The sequence below is a fragment of the Pseudophryne corroboree genome, chromosome 4 (genome assembly GCF_028390025.1).
Source record: "Pseudophryne corroboree isolate aPseCor3 chromosome 4, aPseCor3.hap2, whole genome shotgun sequence".
NCBI classification, from domain to species: domain Eukaryota; kingdom Metazoa; phylum Chordata; class Amphibia; order Anura; family Myobatrachidae; genus Pseudophryne; species Pseudophryne corroboree.
Window position 1 is genome coordinate 428,278,460 of NC_086447.1, and position 22,862 is coordinate 428,301,321.

General features: G+C 47.5%; 1 protein-coding gene across 2 annotated transcripts in view; it reads right to left on the minus strand.

Annotated features, from left to right (window-relative positions):
- PHIP (pleckstrin homology domain interacting protein) overlaps positions 1–22,862 on the minus strand; it is a 546,843-nt gene that overhangs the window by 345,315 nt on the left and 178,666 nt on the right. For both annotated transcript variants that reach the window (XM_063916855.1, XM_063916854.1), the window contains exon 16: positions 8,327–8,455. In XM_063916855.1, coding sequence (XP_063772925.1) covers positions 8,327–8,455 — 129 coding nt within the window. The remainder of the gene's footprint in view (positions 1–8,326; positions 8,456–22,862) is intronic.

A 22,862-nucleotide genomic window follows, 5' to 3' on the forward strand; every position in this document is an offset into this window, starting at 1 on the left:
GTGCATCTCTCATATATAAGACTGAGTCTTTTATATGGTCTATGGTTAACAGGATCGTGTCTCTGTCTAATGTGTCAATATTTTCTGACAGTTTATCTGACCACGCAGCGGCAGCACTGCACATCCAAGCTGACGCAATAGCTGGCCTAAGTATAATGCCTGAGTGTGTATATACAGACTTCAGGATCGCCTCCTGCTTTCTATCAGCAGGTTCCTTGAGGGCGGCCGTATCCGGAGACGGTAGTGCCACCTTTTTAGACAAACGTGTGAGCGCTTTATCCACCCTAGGAGGTGTTTCCCAACGTGACCTATCCTCTGGCGGGAAAGGGAACGCCATTAGTACCTTCTTAGGAATTACCAATTTTTTATCAGGGAAAGCCCACGCTTCTTCACACACTTCATTTAATTCATCTGATGGGGGAAAAACTACGGGTAGTTTTTTCTCCCCAAACATAATACCCTTTTTAGTGGTACCTGTATTTATATCAGAAATGTGTAACACCTCTTTCATTGCCTCAATCATGCAGTGAATGGCCTTAGTGGGCATCAGGTTAGACTCATCGTCGTCGACACTGGTGTCAGTATCAGTGTCGACATCTGGGTCTGCGGTCTGAGGTAGCGGACGTTTTAGAGCCCCTGATGACCTGTGCGACGCCTGGACAGGCACGAGCTGAGAAGTCGGCTGTCCCACATTTGGCATGTCGTCAAATTTCTTATGTAAGGAGTCTATACGTGCACTCATTTCTTTCCATAAGCTCAACCACTCAGGTGTCTGCCCCGCAGGGGGTGACATCCCTTCTAAAGGCATCTGCTCCGTCTCCACATCATTATCCTCATCAAACATGTCGACACAGCCGTACAGACACACCGCACACACACAAGGAATGCTCCAACAGAGGACAGGACCCACAAAAGCCCTTTGGGGGGACAGAGTGAGAGTATGCCAGCACACACCAGAGCGCTATATAATGCAGGGACTAACTGAGTTATGTCCCCTATAGCTGCTTTTTCTATATAATTTATACAGCGCCTAAATTTAGTGCGCCCCCCTCTCTTCTTTTTTTACCCTTTTCTGTAGTGTAGACTGCAGGGGAGAGCCAGGGAGCTTCCTTCCAGCGGATCTGTGAAGGAGAAATGGCGCCAGTGTGCTGCAGGAGATAGCTCCGCCCCTTTTCCGCGGACTATTCTCCCGCTTTTTTCTGGATTCTGGCAGGGGTATTTTCCACATATATAGCCTCTGGGGCTATATATTGTGGTATTTTTGCCAGCCAAGGTGTTATAATTGCTTCTCAGGGCGCCCCCCCCCAGCGCCCTGCACCCTCAGTGACCGGAGTGTGAAGTGTGTGTGAGGAGCAATGGCGCACAGCTGCAGTGCTGTGCGCTACCTTGGTGAAGACTGATGTCTTCTGCCGCCGATTTTCCGGACCTCTTCTTGCTTCTGGCTCTGTAAGGGGGACGGCGGCGCGGCTCCGGGACCGAACACCAAGGACTGGGCCTGCGGTCGATCCCTCTGGAGCTAATGGTGTCCAGTAGCCTAAGAAGCCCAATCCGGCTGCAAGCAGGCGAGTTCGCTTCTTCTCCCCTTAGTCCCTCGCTGCAGTGAGCCTGTTGCCAGCAGGTCTCGCTGAAAATAAAAAACCTAAATCTATACTTTCTTTCTAAGGGCTCAGGAGAGCCCCTAGTGTGCATCCAACCTCGGCCGGGCACAAAATCCAACTGAGGCTTGGAGGAGGGTCATAGTGGGAGGAGCCAGTGCACACCAGGTAGTCATAAATCTTTCTAGAGTGCCCAGCCTCCTTCGGAGCCCGCTATTCCCCATGGTCCTTACGGAGTTCCCAGCATCCACTAGGACGTCAGAGAAAATGGGTCTGACCGACCCGTCCGGTTTCGGGACCACAAACAGGGTTGAGAAATATCCCTCTCCTTGCTGGAGATGAGGAACTGTGACAATCACCAGTTGAATATACAATTTTTGGATTGCTGCCAACACTAGCTCCCTCTCTGACAGGGAAGACGGCAGAGCCGATTTGAAAAACCGGCGAGGAGGCAAGTCTTCGAATTCCAGCCTGTATCCTTGAGAAACAATCTCTAATACCCAGGGATCCACCTGCGAATGAACCCAGACGTGGCTGAAAAACCGAAGACGAGCCCCCACTAGATCTGCCACCCCCCGGGAAGCCCCAGCGTCATGCGGTGGACTTTTCAGATGCAGGGGAGGACTTCTGCTCTTGGGAACTAGCTGTGTGCAGCTTCTTTCCCCTGCCTTTCCCTCTGGCAACAAAGGACAATCCCCGTACCTTTTTGTTTTTATTGGAACGAAAGGACTGCATTTGATAATGAGGTGCCTTTTTGTATGCTGCGGGGGGACATAAGGTAAGAAATTCGACTTACCAGCCGTAGCAGTAGAGACAAGGTCCGAGAGGCAGTCTCCAAACAACTCCTCCCCTTTGTAAGGCAAGGACTCCATATGCCGCTTTGAATCGGCGTCTCCCGTCCACTGTCGGGTCCACAAGAGCCGCCTAGCAGAAATAGACATAGCATTTATTCTGGAGCTTAATAAACAAATGTCTCTCTGAGCATCTCTCATATACAAGGCAGCATCTCTGATATGCTCTATGGTCATTTGAATGGCATCCCTATCTAAGGTGTCAATCTCCGTAGATAAGGAATCTGCCCATGCCACAATCGCACTACAAACCCAGGCCGACGCCATAGCCGGTCTAACAATAGTACCTGAATGAGTGTAAATGTGCTTCCTGGTAATTTCCTGCCTGCGATCAGCAGGATCCTTGAGGGAAGCCGTATCATGAGAAGGCGGTGCCACCTTTTTGGACAAGCGTGTCAGCGCCTTGTCTACTTTAGGCGAAGATTCCCATCGTATCCTATCCGTTTGTGGAAAAGGATACGCCATAAGAATCCTTTTGGGAACTTGTGGTCTCCTATCTGGAGATTCCCAAGCCTTTTCGCACAATTCACTCAGTTCAAATGAGGACGGAAAGGTGACTTCAGGCTTTTTCCCTTTATACATGTGTACCCTCGTGTCAGGGACAGGGGGTTCCTCAGTAACATGCAAAACCTCTTTAATGGCAATAATCATGTACCGAATACCTTTTGCCACCATCGACTGTAATTTTGCATCTTCATAGTCGACACTAGTCAGTATCCGTGTCGGTATCTGTGTCATCGATCTGGGATATGGTGCGCTTCTGAGACCCCGAAGGGCCTGGCGCCACAGGGACAGGCATGGACTGGCTACCTGACTGATCCCTAGCTTCAGCCTTGTCTAACCTTTTATGCAATAGATTGACATTTGCATTCAAGACATTCAGCATATCCACATTCAGCATATCCACCCATTCCGGTGTCGGTGTTGCCGACATGACATTCAAGCACTCCCCCTCCACAATAAGCGAGCCTTCCTCGTCAAACATGTCGACACACGCGTACCGACACACTTCACACACACAAGGAACCTCTTTTCTGAAGACAGTATCCCCTTCAAGGCCCTTTGGAGAGACAGAGCGAGAGTATGCCAGCACACACCCCAGCGCAATGACCCTGGAGACCAACACCAAATGTTTTTCCCCCAGCCGCGCTGTATAATATGTTATCCGCCAATTATGTGCCCCCCCCCCACCTCTATTTTAAACACCCCTTCACCGTGTGTAAGCAGGGGAGAGTCCGGGGAGCTTCCTCTCAGCGGTGCTGTGGAGAGAAAATGGCGCTGGTGAGTGCTGAGGGAGAAGCCCCGCCCCCTCAGCGGCAGGCTTCTGTCCCGCTCAAACTTACTAAAATATGGCGGGGGCTCTTTTATATACATGTACAGTGCCCACCTGTACATGTATATTGTCTTTTGCCATAATAGAGGTGTTATATTGCTGCGGAGGGCGCCCCCCCCCCTGCGCCCTGCACCCTTACAGTGACCGGAGTATGTGAGGTGTATGGGAGCAATGACGCACAGCTGCAGTGCTGTGCGTTACCTCAGTGAAGCTGAAGGCTTCTGCCGCCTGACGTCTTCTGACTTCTGGCTCTGTGAGGAGAACGGCGGCGCGGCTCTAGGGGTGGAGCAAGAACCTGTGTTCACCCCCTCTGGAGCTAATGGTGTCCAGTAGCCGAGGAAGCAGAGCCTATCTTAGACAAGAAGGTCTGCTCCTCTCTCCTCAGTCCCTCGATGCAGGGAGCCTGTTGCCAACAGTGCTCCCTGTAAAAAAGTAGAAAAATAATCCAAACAAAAATGCTTCTAGGCAGAGAACTCAGGAGAGCTCTCTGCAGTGCACCCATCTTGCTCTGGGCACAGTGTAAAACTGAGGTCTGGAGGAGGGGCATAGAGGGAGGAGCCAGTGCACACCCAGAGTCCAAAGCTTTCTTAAAGTGCCCTATCTCCTGCGGAACCCGTCTATCCCCTTGGTCCTTACGGAGTCCCAGCATCCTCAAGGACGTTAGAGAAATATACACACTTATATATATATATATATATATATATATATATATATATATATATATATACACACACACATGGGTGACAGCATTTGTACCACTAATATAGAGATTCAGACCATAAAGGACAGAAGAGGGTACTCACCAGTCTTAAAAAGTAGATAACGTTCATTCAGTCATCAAAATACAGCATAATATTCATTCAGTCAACATTTCAGCCAACACCAGGGGCCTTTGTCAAGACAATTCCTGGAGACAACCTCACAGCATGAAGACAGGAGATGTACTGACAATGGCTCCCAAAAATACCCATATCAATAGAGACTAATTGCTTAATTAATAAGATAATAGAAAGCAAATGCACCATCTATGCATGTTCCCAGGTAAACAAAGTAGTAACCACATATTCCAAATAAATAAATAAATAGTACACAATATATGTCATTATAAAAAGCGACAAACGCTATATAAGTACTATAATGAACAGGTTACTGAAGTGTAATAGTGAAGTACTAAACTGACCCACTATGGTGTATAACGCAAGATTACTATACAGCTCCCGAAAACCACGGCACTCTCAGTAACCGGAAGTATACAAGGATTACATCATCTATGGAGGCCGCACGATTCAAATGCGTTCCACCTACACCCACTAAGTGCAATCAGGAAGCGGTCAGCAGCGGAAGTCAGCGATGGGCACAATACACCCAATAGCGGACACTATGGTAATAGATACGTTCCTCCTAATTTGGTGGAACGCAAACAGGAACATAACTAGTTGATTGTATTACAGAACCAACCAATATAAAATAGTAGTGTGAGTAAATGAGCACACATATGTAATAGATGAATCAGACCAATTGATGATAATTAAAAAGTATATAGGGAGCCCCGAAGGCAACACAGTACACTCATGCCTGTAACAAAAATAAAATATAAAGTCTGGATATACTAAATACTGAACCATTAAATACAGAAACAGACAACAAATATTAAATGCTGTACTTCTCTAGAAAGCAAAAATCATACAAGTGTGAAAAAAAAAATCACATAAGCGTAAAAAACCCACATACTGACCTATAGCAGCAATGTAGGGGATTACAGTAATAAAAATGGCAAGAGAATTATTTTCATTAAGTCCTTGTGGGTGAGATCGTGTCTAAACGATGTAACCGTGATTCAAGCGTCTTTCATTTTTATTCACGATCACCTCCTCGGTACAATTTAGGCACATACATACATACATACATACATACATACAACCTAGAAAAGATACTTGACGTCCATATGCCAAAAAATGTTTAGCTACTGGTTAGTCAGACACATTGTTGTGTAACGCAGTTCTAATGAGGTAACGGTGATTAGCCATTTATTCTTGAAAAATGCAGGTGGTATTACCAGTATAGTAGAGTCCACATGGGCAAATCAAAATATAGACCACATATTGACTAGTACATGTAAGTATATGCCTAACGGCAATCTTAGTACCATTGTGAAGATGATTGAACGTGATCCCACTTGCCATTGATTGACAGGTCACACAGCCCGCACACCTAAAACATTCAAGTTTATTGGATCTCAGCCAATACTTGGATTGCTCAGCAGGTTTTATCGTGGGTCGCATCAATAGTTGGCGCAAATTCGGACCTCTCCTGTAGGCACTCATTGGATTCCCACGAAGATGGAGGGCTGCGTTAGAAGTTAATAGTGGCTAGTATTTTTCAAATAATGCATTAGCCACATGTGAGGAATAATTAAACGTACTGACCCGTACAAGTCAATTTGTTATTCCTGTCTTCTTATAATGTGTCAGGCATTGAGATACCAAAAATATGCTTTACGTAAAACACCTGTCAACTACATTCAGAGAGTACTCAATAAACCGCTGTTTCAATTAATCGAGTTGGACATTAGCTGCATCACTGAAGGAATTGGTCCATAGTACTCGTAGAAACTGAGATATCGGCAGGCTCTGTGTCACTGGATGTTGGCTATTCACATGTAGTATGGTATTGCAATCAGTGAGTTTTCGCTTTAAGTTATAACCAAATCTGTCACCTTGTTTAGAAACCGTAACATCCAAAAAATCAATCAGCTGCGGCTCAATCTTATAGGTAAAACGTATGGGATCACACAAACCATTAAGATAGTTTATCATATCTAGAAAACAGTCGCCAGATCATACCAAGAAGATATTGATAAATCTGAAATATAAGCAAAGCCGAGACCTAAAATCCTTAAATATCTGCTCCTTCTCATAGATAGCCATATACAGATTGGCGTATATACCGGCGCAAGGTTAGATCCCATCGCCGTTCCAATAATTTGTGCATAATACTCAGAACCGCACATTACAGGATTATTCCGCAGAATAAGATCAATAAGAGTCTAAGTCCCACGAAGCAGGGAGACTGTTGCCAGCAGTTCTCCCTGAAAATAATAAACCTAACAAAAGTATTTTTCAGAGAAACTCAGGAGAGCTCCTCAGAGTGCATCCAGTCTCACTGGTCACAGAATCTAACTGGAGTCTGGAGGAGGGGCATAGAGGGAGAAGCCAGTTCACACCTCTTTTAAAGTCTTAAAGTGCCCATGTCTCCTGTATATCCCGTCTATACCCCATGGTTCTTGAAGTGTCCCCAGCATCCTCTAGGACGTAGGAGAAAACTGAATTGCTCCCTATGTTTCCCATGGCTTTGCAGGTCTTAAAATGTATCCTTGCTGGGAGAGAGGCTGGGAAATTATTTTGGAAAGTGATTGAAATTAAAAGGATTTTAGTTTTTCAATGACTTTTAAATAAATCATTTGCAAGATCTTAATCCACAGAGAACTGGCAGGTAACTGTAAAACTATACTAACAAAGTTTCAACGTGAGGTGTGCAAATATACAGTTACAGTATATTTTTTGCATTCAGAGTAAATACTGTACTGGCTGCTTTTACATGCAGAATACAAATACTGAGCAGCTTTATAATTAGATTGCAATTTAGATTCGACTTTCACACCCCTCTCTAATCTAAATCTCTGCTCATTTTAATTTCCACCCCCGCCCCCTGCAGTGCAACATGGTTTTACAAAGGTAGTTACATATGTTTCCTCTTAAGGGGGGTACTCACGGAGAGAACAGTGTTTAAAATCTAAGCAGCCTAGTCAGATTGCTTAGATTTTAAGCACGGAACTAACGTGTGTATGTCCCCCAGCGATAGCGATGTGCTGGCCCGCACATCGCTATCGCCGATGCTAGATTGAGCCTGCATGCAGGCTCAATCAAGCGGGTCGCTCACTTCAGCGCTGTGTGAAGTGAGCAGCCCCCCATCCTCGCTCAGCACACATTGCGCTGTGCTGATCGGGGGGAGAAATGTGTGGTGAGCGGTCTGTGTTAAGATCGCTCAGCACACATCTCTCCTGTCAGCACAGGCCTTAACACCCTTGCTGCAGTCACGCTAGACAGCCTGAGTGTCTTTTGTGCCTTTTTCCAGCTAAATGCATCTTAAACGCATAGTAAACTGATATGCGGCATGTCTATATTCTGTGTGTAATTGCTGCTCTATCTGCATCCAAAAAGCCACGTTTGTGTCTTCTATGAAAACACTGTAATGTAGCATTTTATATGCAAATATAGTCGCAGTCACAAACAGAATATAGGCATTCTTCATATCATTATAAATCATCAGAAGCTGCTTGTGTGACACATTACATTACTTAGCGTCTAAAATGCATTTTCGCCAATAAAATACAAAAAAGACGTGTGGCGCTACAGAGTTAAACAGCACTCACGAGTTGTGTAACGTGGCTTGTAGCGCACGGAGCAAAGATGTAAGAGGACGCATCTGTACATGCTCTTTTTTGCTTAACTTCCAATTTAGAATCAGGCACACATCATTAAACTTACCTTGTCATACTTGCTACTTGAACCAAAGCCAAAAATCAGCAGATGACCATGCGAGTCCGTGCAAGCAAAGTGCTGCCCATCAGGAGAACACTTGCAGTCAAAAACTGCTCCATGCCCTTGTCCTTCAATCTGCAACAGTTAATAGGGTTATCTTGAAATTTCCAAGCAACAGGAAAAACAAATGAAAATAGTCAGAAACAACAATTTATTAAAATGTACAAAAGAAACAGTATTTGTCCAACCCTGAGTTAATAACATCAATAAAACAGAATTCTTAGTCATGGAATAGACTTATGGGTATATGCAATTGCGGTCGAATTGCCGCAAATGTCGAAAAACGAGCATTTTCGACAAAAAAAAAAAAACCTGTCGAATTGGATTCAACACAGTACTTTTTGACAAAGAACCTGCCGTTTCAGATTCGACTTTCTGCAATTCGACATTTCTCAAATTCAACATGTCTGCAATGGTAAAAATGCGGATTTTCGACAAAAGTATATTCAATTGAAGAATGTCGATTCGACAACAGTGCTTTTCAACAGTCATTTCGTCAATTTCATTCCGCATCATTTTGCGGTCGTGAAATTTTTTAAAAACATGGGGGTTTTTTGTGTTTTTTTGATTGCTAATAGCATATCTATTTATATTAGAAGGGATTATCTACTTGGTTTGTCTATTTAGGAGCCACAAGTATTATTTAATATATTTTTTAAAAGAATATTTATTTATTTTTTTACCGACTAAAATTATATGGAGAGATCAGAGCATGTTTTTCAGTGGAAAGGGGTGGAAATGGGTTAAAATTCCTGAAAAAATTGCGTGGGGTCCCTCCTCCTAAGCATAACCAGCCTCGGCCGAGCCGGTCCATGTTGCAAACATACGGGGGGGGGGGGGGGGGAAATGACACGGGATCCCCCGTATTATAACCAGCACCGGACTCTGCGTCCAGTCCTGGTGCCAAAAATACGGGGGACAAAACACGTAGGGGTCCCCCGTATTTTTAACACCAGCACCGGGCTCCACTAGCTAGAGAGATAATGCCACAGCCGGAGAGGACACATTTATACCGGTCCCTGCGGCTGTGGCATTAAATTCCCAACTAGTCACCCCTGGCCGGGGTACCCTGGAGCAGTGGAGACCCCTTATATCAAGGGGTCCCCCCCTCCAGCCACCCAAGGGCCACGGGTGAAGCCCGAGGCTGCCCCAGCCCCCATCCAAGGGCGGCAGATGGGAGGCCGATAGCCAAGTGTCAAAAAAAATTGAATATTGTTTTTTGTAGCAGAACTACAAATCCCAGCAAGCCTCTCCCGCAAGCTTGGAGAACCACAAGTACCAGCATGCGGGGGGGGGGAAATGGGTCCACTGGTACCTGTAGTTCTACTACAAAAAAAATACCCAAATAAACACAGTACACACACGCCGTGACAGTATAACTTTATTACATACATGCACACTGACATACACACATACTTACCTATGTTGACACGAGGCTCGGTCCCCTTCTCCACGTAGAATCCACAGGGTACCTGTAAATAAAATTATACTCACAACAATCCAGTGTAGATCGGTCCTCCTCTTAGTTTGTAATCCACGTACTTGGCAAAAATAGGATTTTGGTACTTACCGATAAATCCTTTTCTCCTAGTCCGTAGAGGATGCTGGGGACTCCAAAAGGACCATGGGGTATTGACGGGATTCGCAGGAGCTTGGGCACACTGAAAAGACTTAAAGTGGGTGTGAACTGGCTCCTCCCTCTATGCCCCTCCCGCAGACCCCAGCTATAGGAACTGTGCCCAGGAGAGACGGACATTTCGAGGAAAGGATTTTTATGTAAACTAAGGGCTACAAACATACCAGCCCACACCACACACATACCGTATTACCGGAGTAATAGTAAACCAGATAACAGTATGAAATAACAGCAACAAGCTGAAAACCAGAAATACACTACCCGTGTATAAACCAAGTTAACCAACAAGAATACACTGCCAGTAACAGTCCGCACTGGGATGGGCGCCCAGCATCCTCTATGGACTAGGAGAAAAGGATTTATCGGTAAGTACCAAAATACTATTTTCTCTTAAGTCCTAGAAGATGCTGGGGACTCCAAAAGGACCATGGGGTTTATACCAAAGCTCCAGACCGGGCGGGAGAGTGCGGACGACTCTGCAGCACCGACTGAGCAAACGCAAGGTCCTCATCAGCCAGGGTATCAAACTTATAGAACTTAGCAAAAGTGTTTGCCCCTGACCAGATGGCCGCACGGCAAAGCAGTAAAGCCGATACGCCTCGGGCAGCCGCCCAAGACGAGCCCACTTTTCTGGTAGAATGGGCTTTTACGGACTTCAGCCGGGCTACCCGTGCCGAAGAATCAGCCTGCTGAATCGTACTACAAATCCAGTGTGCAATAGTCTGTTTTGAAGCAGGATGACCAATCTTGTTAGCAGTATACAGGACAAACAGCGCCTCAGTTTTCCTGGCAACAGCCGTACGGGCGACGTAGATCTTCAAAGCTCTCACCATATCCAGAAACTTTGGAACCGCCACAGCATCCGTAGCCACCGGCACCACAACAGGTTGGTTAATGTGAAACGAAGACACCACCTTCGGCAAAAATTGTTGACGAGTCCGCAATTCTGCCCTATCTGAATGAAAAATCAAGTACGGGCTCTTATGAGATAAAGCCGCCAACTCAGACACCCGCCTGGCAGACGCCAGCGCCAACAGCATGACAACCTTCCAAGTGAGAAACTTCAACTCAACCTTACGCAAAGGTTCAAACCAGGAAGACATGAGAAAATGTAAAACCACGTCAAGATCCCATGGAGCCACAGGAGGCACAAACGGAGGATTGATATGCATTACTCCTTTCACAAAAGTCTGAACCTCTGGGAGGACAGCTAATTCCTTTTGAAAGAAAATAGACAAAGCCGAAATCTGCACTTTGATGGAGCCTAATTTCAGGCATGCATCTACACCTGCCTGCAAAAAACAGAGAAAACGACCCAAGTGAAAATCTTCCGCAGGAGCCATTTTAGTCTCACACCAGGAAACATACTCTCTCCAAATACGGTGATAATGTTTCGCCGTAACCTCCTTCCTATCCTTAATGAATGACCTCCCCGGGAATACCCTTACGAGCTAAGATCCGGTGCTCAACTTCCATGCCGTCAAACGCAGCTGCGGTAAGTCTAGAAACACGCATGGACCCTGCAACAACAGGTCCTCTCCTAGAGGAAGCGGCCAAGGATCTTCCACCAGTAACTCCTGAAGTTCCGGGTACCAGGCCCTTCTTGGCCAATCTGGAACGACGAGAATCGCCTGATACCTTGCTCGTCGAATGATCCCCAGTACCTTTGGAATGAGAGGAAGTGGAGGGAACACATACACCGACCGGAACATCCACGGAGACACCAGGGCGTCCATTGCACTGGCTTGGGGGTCTCTTGACCTGGAACAATACCTCGGAAGCTTCTTGTTGAGACGAGACGCCATCATGTCGATTAACGGAATTCCCCAACGCTTTGTCACCTCTTGGTGAAGAGCCCACTCTCCCGGATGGAGATCGTGTCTGCTGAGGAAATCTGCTTCCCAGTTGTCCACTCCTGGTAGGAAGACTGCTGACAGTGCGCTCACGTGATGTTCCGCCCAGCGAAGGATTCTTGTGGCCTCCGCCATTGCCGCTCTGCTCCTTGTTCCGCCTTGACGGTTTAAATGTGCCACCGCTGTGATGTTGTCCGACTGTACCAGGACAGATCGACCCTGAAGAAGGCTTCTTGCTTGTAGCAGGCCGTTGTAAATGGCTCTTAACTCGAGAACATTTATGTGGAGACACGCTTCCTGGAGCGACCATCTCCCCTGGAAGTTTCTTCCTTGGGTGACTGCACCCCAGCCCCGGAGACTTGCATCTGTTGTCAGTAGTACACAGTCCAGCATACCGAACCGGCGAATTTCCAGGAGGTGAGAACTTTGCATCCACCACAGGAGAGAAATTCTGGCTCTGGGAGATAGACTTATCTTCCGGTGCATGTGCAGGTGAGACCCGGACCATTTGCTCAGCAAATCCCACTGAAACACCCGGGCATGAAACCTGCCAAACGGGATAGCTTCGTACGCCGCAACCATTTTCCCCAGAACCAGAGTACATTGATGGATGGACACACTATTCGGCCGCAGAAGTTCCCTGACCATCGACTGCAGTTCTAGAGCTTTTTCTTCTGGAAGAAACACTCTTCGTAACTCCGTGTCCAGATTCATGCCCAGAAACTAGAGCCGAGTGGCCGGAATCAACTGAGATTTCGGCAAATTTAGCACCCAACCGTGCTGCCGGAGCACCAACAGTACCAAACTCACTCCTCAGCAAGCGTTCCTTGGACCTCGCCTTTATCAGGAGATCGTCCAAGTACGGGATAATTGTAACCCCTTGCCTGCGAAGGAGAACCATCATTTCTGCCATGACCTTGGTGAAAATCCTCGGGCCGTGGAAAGCCCAAACGGCAACGTCTGAAATTGGTAACGAGAATCCTGTACCGCAAACCTTAGGAAAGCCTGATGCAGAGGATAAATCGGGACGTGTAAGTAGGCATCCTTTATGTCCACTGACGCCATAAAATCCCCCCCTTCTAGGCTGGCAATCACCGCTCGAAGAGATTCCATCTTGAACTTGAAAACTTTCAAGTATGGATTGAGGGATTTTAGGTTCAGAATCGGTTTGACCGAACCGTCCGGTTTCGGCACCACAAAGAGGCTCGAGTAGAACCCCTCCCCCCGTTGAGACGGGGGAACAGGAACAATGACCCTCTGTAGACACAACTTTTGTATTGCTGCCAGCACGACCTCCCTGTCCGGAAGAGAAACTGGCAGGGTCGACATGAAAAACCGGAGAGGGGGCGTCTCCTGAAACTCCAGCCTGTAGCCCTGAGATACAATCTCTAGAACCCACGGATCCAAGTCCGATTGGACCCAGACCCGACTGAAGAACTGCAGATGGCCCCCCACCGGCACGGATTCCCCCAGGGAAGCTCCAGCGTCATGCAGTGGACTTGGTAGCGGCAGGGGCGGACTTCTGGTCCTGGGCGCCTGACACAGCAGGCATCTTCTTTCCTCTTCCTCTACCTTTTGAAGCGAGAAAGGACAAACCTTTTCCTCGCCTGTATTTATTTGGACGAAAGGACTGCCTCTGCTGATGTTGTGGCTTTTTGTGTTGTGTGGGAACATAGGGAAGAAACGAGGACTTACCCGCCGTCGCGGTAGAAACCAGGTCCGCCAAGCCTTCGCCAAACAGGAAATTACCTTTGAAGGGTAACGCTTCCATAGCTCTTTTGGAATCGGCATCAGCATTCCATTGATGGATCCACAGCGCCCTCCTGGACGAAATCGACATGGCATTGGCTCTTGACCCCAAGAGACCAACATCCCTCGCCGCATCCTTCAGGTAATCTGCAGCGCCCTTGATATAACCAAAAGTTAAAAGAACAGTATCTTTATCAAGGGTATCCATATCAGCAGCTAAATTCTCAGCCCATTTAGCAATAGCACTACTCACCCATACCGGCGCCACAGCAGGTCTGAGCAATGCACCCGTATTAGTGAAAATGGACTTCAGAGACGTCTTCAGCTTGCGATCCGCCGGATCCTTGAGAGCTGCCGTGTCAGGAGACGGAAGCGCCACCTTCTTAGACAAACGAGATAAAGCTTTATCAACATTAGGAGACGCTTCCCATTTTCCCCTATCAACAGATGGAAAAGGATACGCCATGTAAATCCTCTTGGGAATCTGCCACCTCTTGTCCGGCGACTCCCAAGCCTTTTCACAAAGAGTATTCATCTCATGAGAGGGGGGAAACTGCACCTCAGGTTTTTTCTCTTTAAACAAGCAAATCCTTGTTTCCTGTACGGCAGGTTCCTCAGAAATGCGTAACACATCTTTTATAGCAACAATCATGTACTGAATACTCTTAACTAATCTAGGATGTAAAGGAGCCTCAGTGAAGTCGACATCGGACTCAGAATCCGTGTCAGTATTAGTATCTACCACTTGAGTAAACGGCCTCTTTAATCGACCCTGACGGGGTATGTACCTGCGACAAAGCATCCTCCATGGATTTTTTCCACACCTGTGTCTGTGATTCAGATTTATCTAATTTCTTTGATAAAGAAGTCACATTAGAATTAATTGTATTCAACAGTGCAAGTAAGTCAGGTGTCGGCTGCGTCGACAGGGCCAACTCCAGACCCGCACCTGCCCCCCCCATAACCTCCTCCGGTGAATAACATTCAGCCTCAGACATGTCGACACCAAGTATCGACCCACCGACACAGACATACAATGCCTCAGCCAGGGGACAGGCCCACAAGGAAGCCTGGACAGAGAAACAAAGAGGAAGTATGCCAGCTCACACCCCAGCGCCCATATATCCCACCAACGAAAATATATGTACCAGCGCTGCCCAATATACCAACTATGCACCAGCTACTGCATCTGCCGGCCCAAGAAGACCCAGTAACATGCTGCCCAGGGCGCCCCCCAGCGCCCTGCACCCTGTGAGTGCTGGAGGAAATGTGTGTGTGGGAGCATGGAGCACAGCGTTGCCACTGTGCTGTACCTTTACTGAAGTCTTCTGTTCTTCTCATACTCACCCGACTTCTGTCCTCTGGCTTCTGTAAGGGGGGCGACGGCGTGGCTCCGGGAACGAGCAGCTAGGCGCACCAAGTGATCGAACCCTCTGGAGCTAATGGTGTCCAGTAGCGTAGAAGCAGAGCCCTAAAACTAAGAAGAAGTAGGTCTGCTTCTCTCCCCTCAGTCCCACGATGCAGGGAGCCTGTAGCCAGCAGGTCTCCCTGAAAATAAAAAACCTAACAGTCTTTTCCAAAGAAACTCAGGAGAGCTCCCCTAGTGAGTGTCCTGTCAGGCATGGGCACAAAGTCTAACTGAGGTCTGGAGGAGGAGCATAGAGGGAGGAGCCAGTTCACACCCACTAAGTCTATTCAGTGTGCCCAAGCTCCTGCGGATCCCGTCTATACCCCATGGTCCTTTTGGAGTCCCCAGCATCCTCTAGGACGTAAGAGAAACAAAAAAAACGCAAAACACGATCCACGCACTGAAAGGGGTCCCATGTTTACACATGGGACCCCTTTCCCAAACTGCCGGGACCCCCCGTGACTGCTGTCAAAGAGGGTCCCTCAGCCAATAACGGAGCTGTCAGGCGGCGCACTCGAGATACACTGTAGCGCATAGGCGCTCCATTATATCCAATGGTGGGAACTTTGCGGTCAGAGGTTGACCGCGAGTAACCTCAACCGCTGACCGCAAAGTTTCCACCATTGGATACAATGGAGCGCCTATGCGCTACAGTGTATCTCGAGTGCGCCGCCTGACAGCTCCGTGATTGGCTGAGGGACCCTCTTTGACAGCAGTCACGGGGGGTCCCATGTGTAAACATGGGACCCCTTTCAGTGCGTGGTCCGTGGTTTCCGTTTTTTATTTTGCCAAGTACGTAGATTACAAACTCTGAAGAGGACCGATCTACACTGGATTGTTGTGAGTATAATTTTATTTACAGGTACCCCATGGATTCTACGTGGAGAAGGGGACCGAGCCTCGTGTCAACATAGGTAAGTATGTGTGTATGTCGGTGTGCATGTATGTAATAAAGTTGTACTGTCATGGTGTGTGAGTACTGTTTTTATTTGGGTATTTTTTTTGTAGTAGAACTACAGGTACCAGCGCCCCCCCCCCCCCCCCGCATGCTGGTACTTGTGGTTCTCCAAGTACCAGCTTGCGGGAGAGGCTTGCTGGGACTTGTAGTTCTGCTACAAAAAACTATTTATTTTTTTGACACTTGGCTATCAGCCTCCCATCCACCGCCCATCCGATTGGGGGGGGGGGGGGGGGGGGGGCAGCCTCGGGCTTCACCCGTGGCCCTTGGGTGGCTGGAGGGGGGGACCCCTTGATTTAAGGGGTCCCCACTCCTCCAGGGTACCCCAGCCAGGGGTGACTAGTTGGGGATTTAATGCCACGGCCGCAGGCACCAGGACTGGACGCAGAGCCCGGTGCTGGTTGTTAAAATAGGGGGATCCCCTGTCATTTTTCCCCCCATATTTTTACAACCAGGACCGGCTCAAAGAGCACGAGGATGGTTATGCTTAGGAGGAGGGACCCCACGCAATTTTTTTCAGGGTTTCTTTTAACACTTTTGTGCCGTCCATGAAGTGGAATCCAGGACGCACACTATCGTCAATTGCTCCGTTTTTCGACAGCGGGACTGTCGAATCCGTTTTTTATTGAATATGTCGAATTCGGGTCCCGGCGGCCGGGATTCGACTGTCGAATTGTGTCGAATCCAAAAACGGTCGAATTCCGGCTGGTATTCGACCGCAATTGCATATACCCCTTAATGTCCTCAGTATGATTTGGAAATAAACTATCATGAAATTGAGTAGTATTACATTTGACTAATTCAGCAGATTCTCTACATCATAGTCTGCCAATCATCCCAAGCATACTTTGTTTGCAGAAAAACCAAACATTTATTGTCTGTGCAATTAACAGAGCAACTTGAAAATGAAATTAACTAAAATAGTTATGTTAATTGAAGAGCACCCATCACTATGACCTCAAGTCCAAGTGCTTAATTCTTTAAAACCTAGTGCCTTCTGCAGTATGTGTTCCATTTTCTGTGATCTTATATCTCTCCTTTCAAATACCTTCTATAAAATATTTAGTAGTTATTGTTGCCAAATATAAAAGTCACTATGCAATAAATCAGCATGTCAAAGCATATGCTTTCTAGTTACTTGCACAAAAATGTTTCTGGATAAATTAATACATAGGGGTATATGCAATTGCGGTCGAATTCCCGAAATTGTCGAATTTCGGGAATTTTTCGCCCCCCAAAAAAATTTGTCAATGCAGTTCAGTGCTTTCCGTCAAAAAAACGGACTTTCAAAAATTCGACTTTTTGAAATTCGACTTTTCTGCAATGATACAAGTGCTGCAATTCGACCAAAGTGTATTCAATTGAAGTTTGGAAATTCGACAACAGTGCTTTTAGACAGTAAATTCGTCATTTTCAACAATCCGCCACACTTTGGTGGGTGAAACTAATAAAAAAAATGTAAAACATGTTTTTTTTTTGTGGTTTTTTTATTGATAATAGCATATCTATTTATATTAGAAGGGATTAGGTACTTGGTTTGTCTTTTTTGGAGGCACAAGTATTATTTATATATAAATTTTAAAATATTTTTTTTTTTTTTTTTATGGAATGGTAAAATTCAGAAAAAAAATGGCGTGGGGTCCCCCCTCCAAAGCATAACCAGCCTCGGGCTCTTCGAGCTGGTCCTGGTTCTAAAAATGCGGGGGGGGGGGGAATTGACAGGGGATCCCCCGTATTTTTAAAACCAGCACCGGGCTCTGCGCCTGGTGCTGGTGCAAAAAATACGGGGGACAAAAAGAGTAGAGGTCCCCCGTATTTTTTACACCAGCATCGGGCTCCACTAGCTGGACAGATAATGCCACAGCCGGGGGTCACTTTTATACAGTGCCTTGCGGCCGTGGCATTAAATATCCAACTAGTCACCCCTGGCAGGGGTACCCTGGGGGAGTGGGGACCCCTTCAATCAAGGGGTCCCCCCCCCCCAGCCACCCAAGGGCCAGGGGTGAAGGCCGAGGCTGTCCCCCCATCCAAGGGCTGCGGATGGGGGGCTGATAGCCTTGTCAAAATTGAAAGAATATTGTTTTTTCCAGTAGTACTACAAGTCCCAGCAAGCCTCCCCCGCAAGCTGGTACTTGGAGAACCACAAGTACCAGCATGCGGGAGAAAAACGGGCCCGCTGGTACCTGTAGTACTACTGGGAAAAAAATACCCAAATAAAAACAGGAGACACACACCGTGACAAGTACAACTTTATTACACACTGCCGACACACATACTTACCTATGTTGACACGAAGCAGTCGGTCCTCTTCTCCAAGTAGAATCCACGGGTACCTGAAAATAAAAGATAATTATACTCACCTGATCCATGGTCCAGAGATAAATCCACGTACCAAAACAAATAAACGAACACCCGTACCATGCCGGACTGAAAGGGGTCCCATGTTGACACATGAGACCCCTTTCCACAAATGCAGACACCCCCGTGACAGCTGTCACAGAAGTGTCTCTTCAGCCAATCAGCGAGTGCAATGTCCTTGCACTCTGCTGATTGGCTCTGTGTGAGTCTGACCTCAGACAGCGCATCGCAAAGCCTCTCCATTATATTCAATGGTGGGAACTTTGCGTCATCGGTGAGGTCACCCGCGGTCAGCGGCTGACCGCGGGTTAACCCCACCGCTACCCGCAAAGTTCCCTCCACTGAAAGTAATGGAGAGGCTTTGCGATGCGCTGTCTGAGGTCACACGCGCACAGCCAATCAGGTGAGCGCCACGGAAGTAGCGCTTCCTGATTGGCTGAAAAGACTTCAGTGACAGGAGTCACGTGGTGTCCCGGCATTCGGGGAAAGGGGTCTGATGTGTAAACATGGGACCCCTTTCAGTCCGGCATGGTACGGGTGATCGTGCTTTTTTTTTTTTAACAAGTACGTGGATTATCTCCCGGACACTGGATTGAGGTGAGTCTAATTTTTTTCACAGGTACCTCGGATCGTCGGAGACTGTGGCAGTCGGCGTGTCAACATAGGTAAGTATGTATGTGTGTCGGCAGTGTGTAATTAAGTTGTACTTGTCACGGTGTGCGTCTCCTGTTTTTATTTGGGTATTTTTTTTCCAGTAGTACTACAGGTACCAGCGGCCCCGTTTTTCTCCCGCATGCTGGTACTTGTGGTTCTCCAAGTAACAGCTTGCGGGGGAGGCTTGCTGGGACTTGTAGTACTATTGGAAAAAACAATATGCTGTCATTTTACTCAAGGCTATCAGCCTCCCATCAGCAGCCCTTGGATGGGGGGGGGGGGGGGGGGGGGGGGACAGCCTCGGGCTTCACCCCTGGCCCTTGGGTGGCTGGGGGGGGGGGGGGGGCCTTGATTGAAGGGGTCCCCACTCCTCCAGGGTACCCCGGCCAGGGGTGACTAGTTGGATATTTAATGCCACGGCCGCAAGGCACTGTATAAAAGTGACCCCCGGCTGTGGCATTATCTGTCCAGCTAGTGGAGCCCGATGCTGGTGTAAAAAATACGGGGGACCCCTACTCTTTTTGTCCCCCGTATTTTTTGCACCAGGCGCAGAGCCCGGTGCTGGTTTTAAAAATACGGGGGATCCCTACTCTTTTTGTCCCCCGTATTTTTTGCACCAGGCGCAGAGCCCGGTGCTGGTTTTAAAAATACGGGGGATCCCCTGTCAATTTTTACCCCGCATTTTTAGAACCAGGACCAGCTCGAAGAGCCCGAGGCTGGTTATGCTTTGGAGGGGGGACCCCACGCCATTTTTTTCCGGGTTTTTCCCCGTTTTTTTAAATCGCGGCAAAATCCGGCAAATCGGCCGTTTTTCGCCCGCGGGACTGTCAAATCCGTTTTTCATTGAATATGGTGAATTCCGGCAGCCACCTGCCGGAATTCACCTGTCGAATTGTGTCGAATTAAAAAACGGCGATAATTTGCCGCTAATTGCATATACCCCATAGTGTGGCAGTTTCGCCACAGATGGCACTGGTGAGCCCCAGTGTGATTGGACCATAAGAGTTGTGTGAAACTTTGTATGCAGAATAGCTGCCCAATGACAGTCACAGGGTGAAGAAGTGAGTAGGTGCCCTTAAATGGGGGCTAGGTGATTATTTTGTTTCCTTAATTATGTGGACAGTAAAGTACTTTTCATTTAGTCATCTGAAAAAATAGGATTTGAATTACCTACCGGTAAATCCTTTTCTCGTAATCCATAAGGGATATTGGGGTGACTTAGTACGATGGGGTATAGACGGGGTACAAAGGAGCCGGTGCACTTTAAATTTCTTTACTGGGTGTGCTGGCTCCTCACCTCTATGTCCCCTCCCACAGACAGTTACAGGTAAAACAGTGTCCGAAGGAGAAAGAACATACTTGTGAGAAAGGAACATAACAATGAGTGGTGAGATTTATACGCCAGTACACCACCAACATAAACGGCCAGCAACAGCTGGTAACAAACAGCAACAGCTGAACAAGTAACCACAAAAACGAGAACCGACAAAAAAAGTCAACGCACTGAGGAGGGCGCCCAATATTCCTTATGGACTACGAGAAAAGCATTTACTGTTAGGTAATTAAAATCCTATTTTCTCTAGCATCCATAAGGGATATTGGGGAGACTAGTGTGATGGGGACATCCCAAAGCTTCCAGAACAGGCGGGAAAGTGCGGAAACTGCTGCAGCACCGCCTGCCCAAACTGGGAATCCTCTTTGGCCAGGGAATCAAACTTGTAGAACTTTACGAAAGTGTTATTCCCTGACCAGGTAGCAGCTTGGCATAGTTGCAAGGCTGAGACTTCACGGGCAGCCGCCCAGGAAGAGCCCACCTATCTTGTAGAGTGGGCCTTCAGAGACTCAGGAACAGGCAAGGCTGCAGATCAATAGGCCTGTTGGATAGTAAGTTTAAGCCAACATGCAATGGATTGCTTTGAAGCATGGCAACCCTTTGTCTGTGCATCATAGAGCACGAACAAGGAATCCGTCTTTCTGATCCGAGCCGTTCGCCTGACATAGATCTTCAAGGCTTGCACCGCATCCAATGTCTCCGGAGGAGCAGAAGTGCCAGAACTTTACGGAACCACAATAGGTTGATTCAAGTGGAAAGCAGAGACCACCTTCGGCAGGAACTTCTGCCTAGTCCTGAGATCCTCTCTGTCCTCGTAAAAGACCAAGCAGGGACTTTCATACGATAAGGCCCCCAATTATGAGACAAGTCTATCAGAAGCCAGGGCCAGTAACATCACAGTCTTCCATGTGAGGTACTTGTATTCTACCGTCGTCAGAGGTTCAAATCGGGAGGACTGTAGAAATTCCAACACTACATTCAAATCCCAGGGTGCCGTAGGCAGCACAAAAGGAGGTTGTATGTGGAGTACCCCATGCAAGAAGGTCTGAACTTCTGGCAACACTGCCAATTTCTTCTGAAAGAAAATTGAGAGAGCCGAAATCTGGACCTTAATAGAACGCAGACGTAAGCCCTGATCCACACCAGCCTGCAGGAAATGTAAGAAACGTCCCAAGTGGAACTCTTCAGGTGGATATGTGCGTTCCTCGCAACAAGAGACATATTTTCTCCAGATAGGATTATAGTGTTTTGACGCCCCAGGTTTCCTGTCCTGAACCATGGTAGCAATAGTAAGAATTTACTTACCGATAATTCTATTTCTCGGAGTCCGTAGTGGATGCTGGGGTTCCTGAAAGGACCATGGGGAATAGCGGCTCCGCAGGAGACAGGGCACAAAAGTAAAGCTTTCCGATCAGGTGGTGTGCACTGGCTCCTCCCCCTATGACCCTCCTCCAAGCCAGTTAGGTACTGTGCCCGGACGAGCGTACACAATAAGGGAGGAATTTTGAATCCCGGGTAAGACTCATACCAGCCACACCAATCACACCGTACAACTTGTGATCTAAACCCAGTTAACAGTATGATAACAGCGGAGCCTCTGAAAAGATGGCTCACAACAATAATAACCCGATTTTTGTAACTATGTACAAGTATTGCAGATAATCCGCACTTGGGATGGGCGCCCAGCATCCACTACGGACTCCGAGAAATAGAATTATCGGTAAGTAAATTCTTATTTTCTCTATCGTCCTAGTGGATGCTGGGGTTCCTGAAAGGACCATGGGGATTATACCAAAGCTCCCAAACGGGCGGGAGAGTGCGGATGACTCTGCAGCACCGAATGAGAGAACTCCAGGTCCTCCTTAGCCAGGGTATCAAATTTGTAGGATTTTACAAACGTGTTTGCCCCTGACTAAATAACCGCTCGGCAAAGTTGTAAAGCCGAGACCCCTCGGGCAGCCGCCCAAGATGAGCCCACCTTCCTTGTGGAATGGGCATTTACATATTTTGGCTGTGGCAGGCCTGCCACAGAATGTGCAAGCTGAATTGTATTACACATCCAACTAGCAATAGTTTGCTTAAAAGCAAGAGCACCCAGTTTGTTGGGTGCATACAGGATAACAGCAAGTCAGTTTTCCTGACTCCAGCCGTCCTGGAACCTATATTTTCAGGGCCCTGACAACATCTAGCAACTTGGAGTCCTCCAAGTCCCTAGTAGGTGCAAGGCACCACAATAAGCTGGTTCAGGTGAAACACTGACACCACCTTAGGGAGAGAACTGGGGACGAGTCCGCAGCTCTGCCCTGTCCGAATGGACAAACAAATATGGGCTTTTTTGAGAAAAAAACCACCAATTTGACACTCGCCTGGTCCAGGCCAGGGCCAAGAACATGGTCACTTTCCATGTGAGATGCTTCAAATCCACAGATTTGACTGGTTTTAAACCAATGTGATTTGAAGAATCCCAGAACTACGTTGAGATCCCACAGTGCCACTGGAGGCACAAAAGAGGGTTGTATATGCAATACTCCCT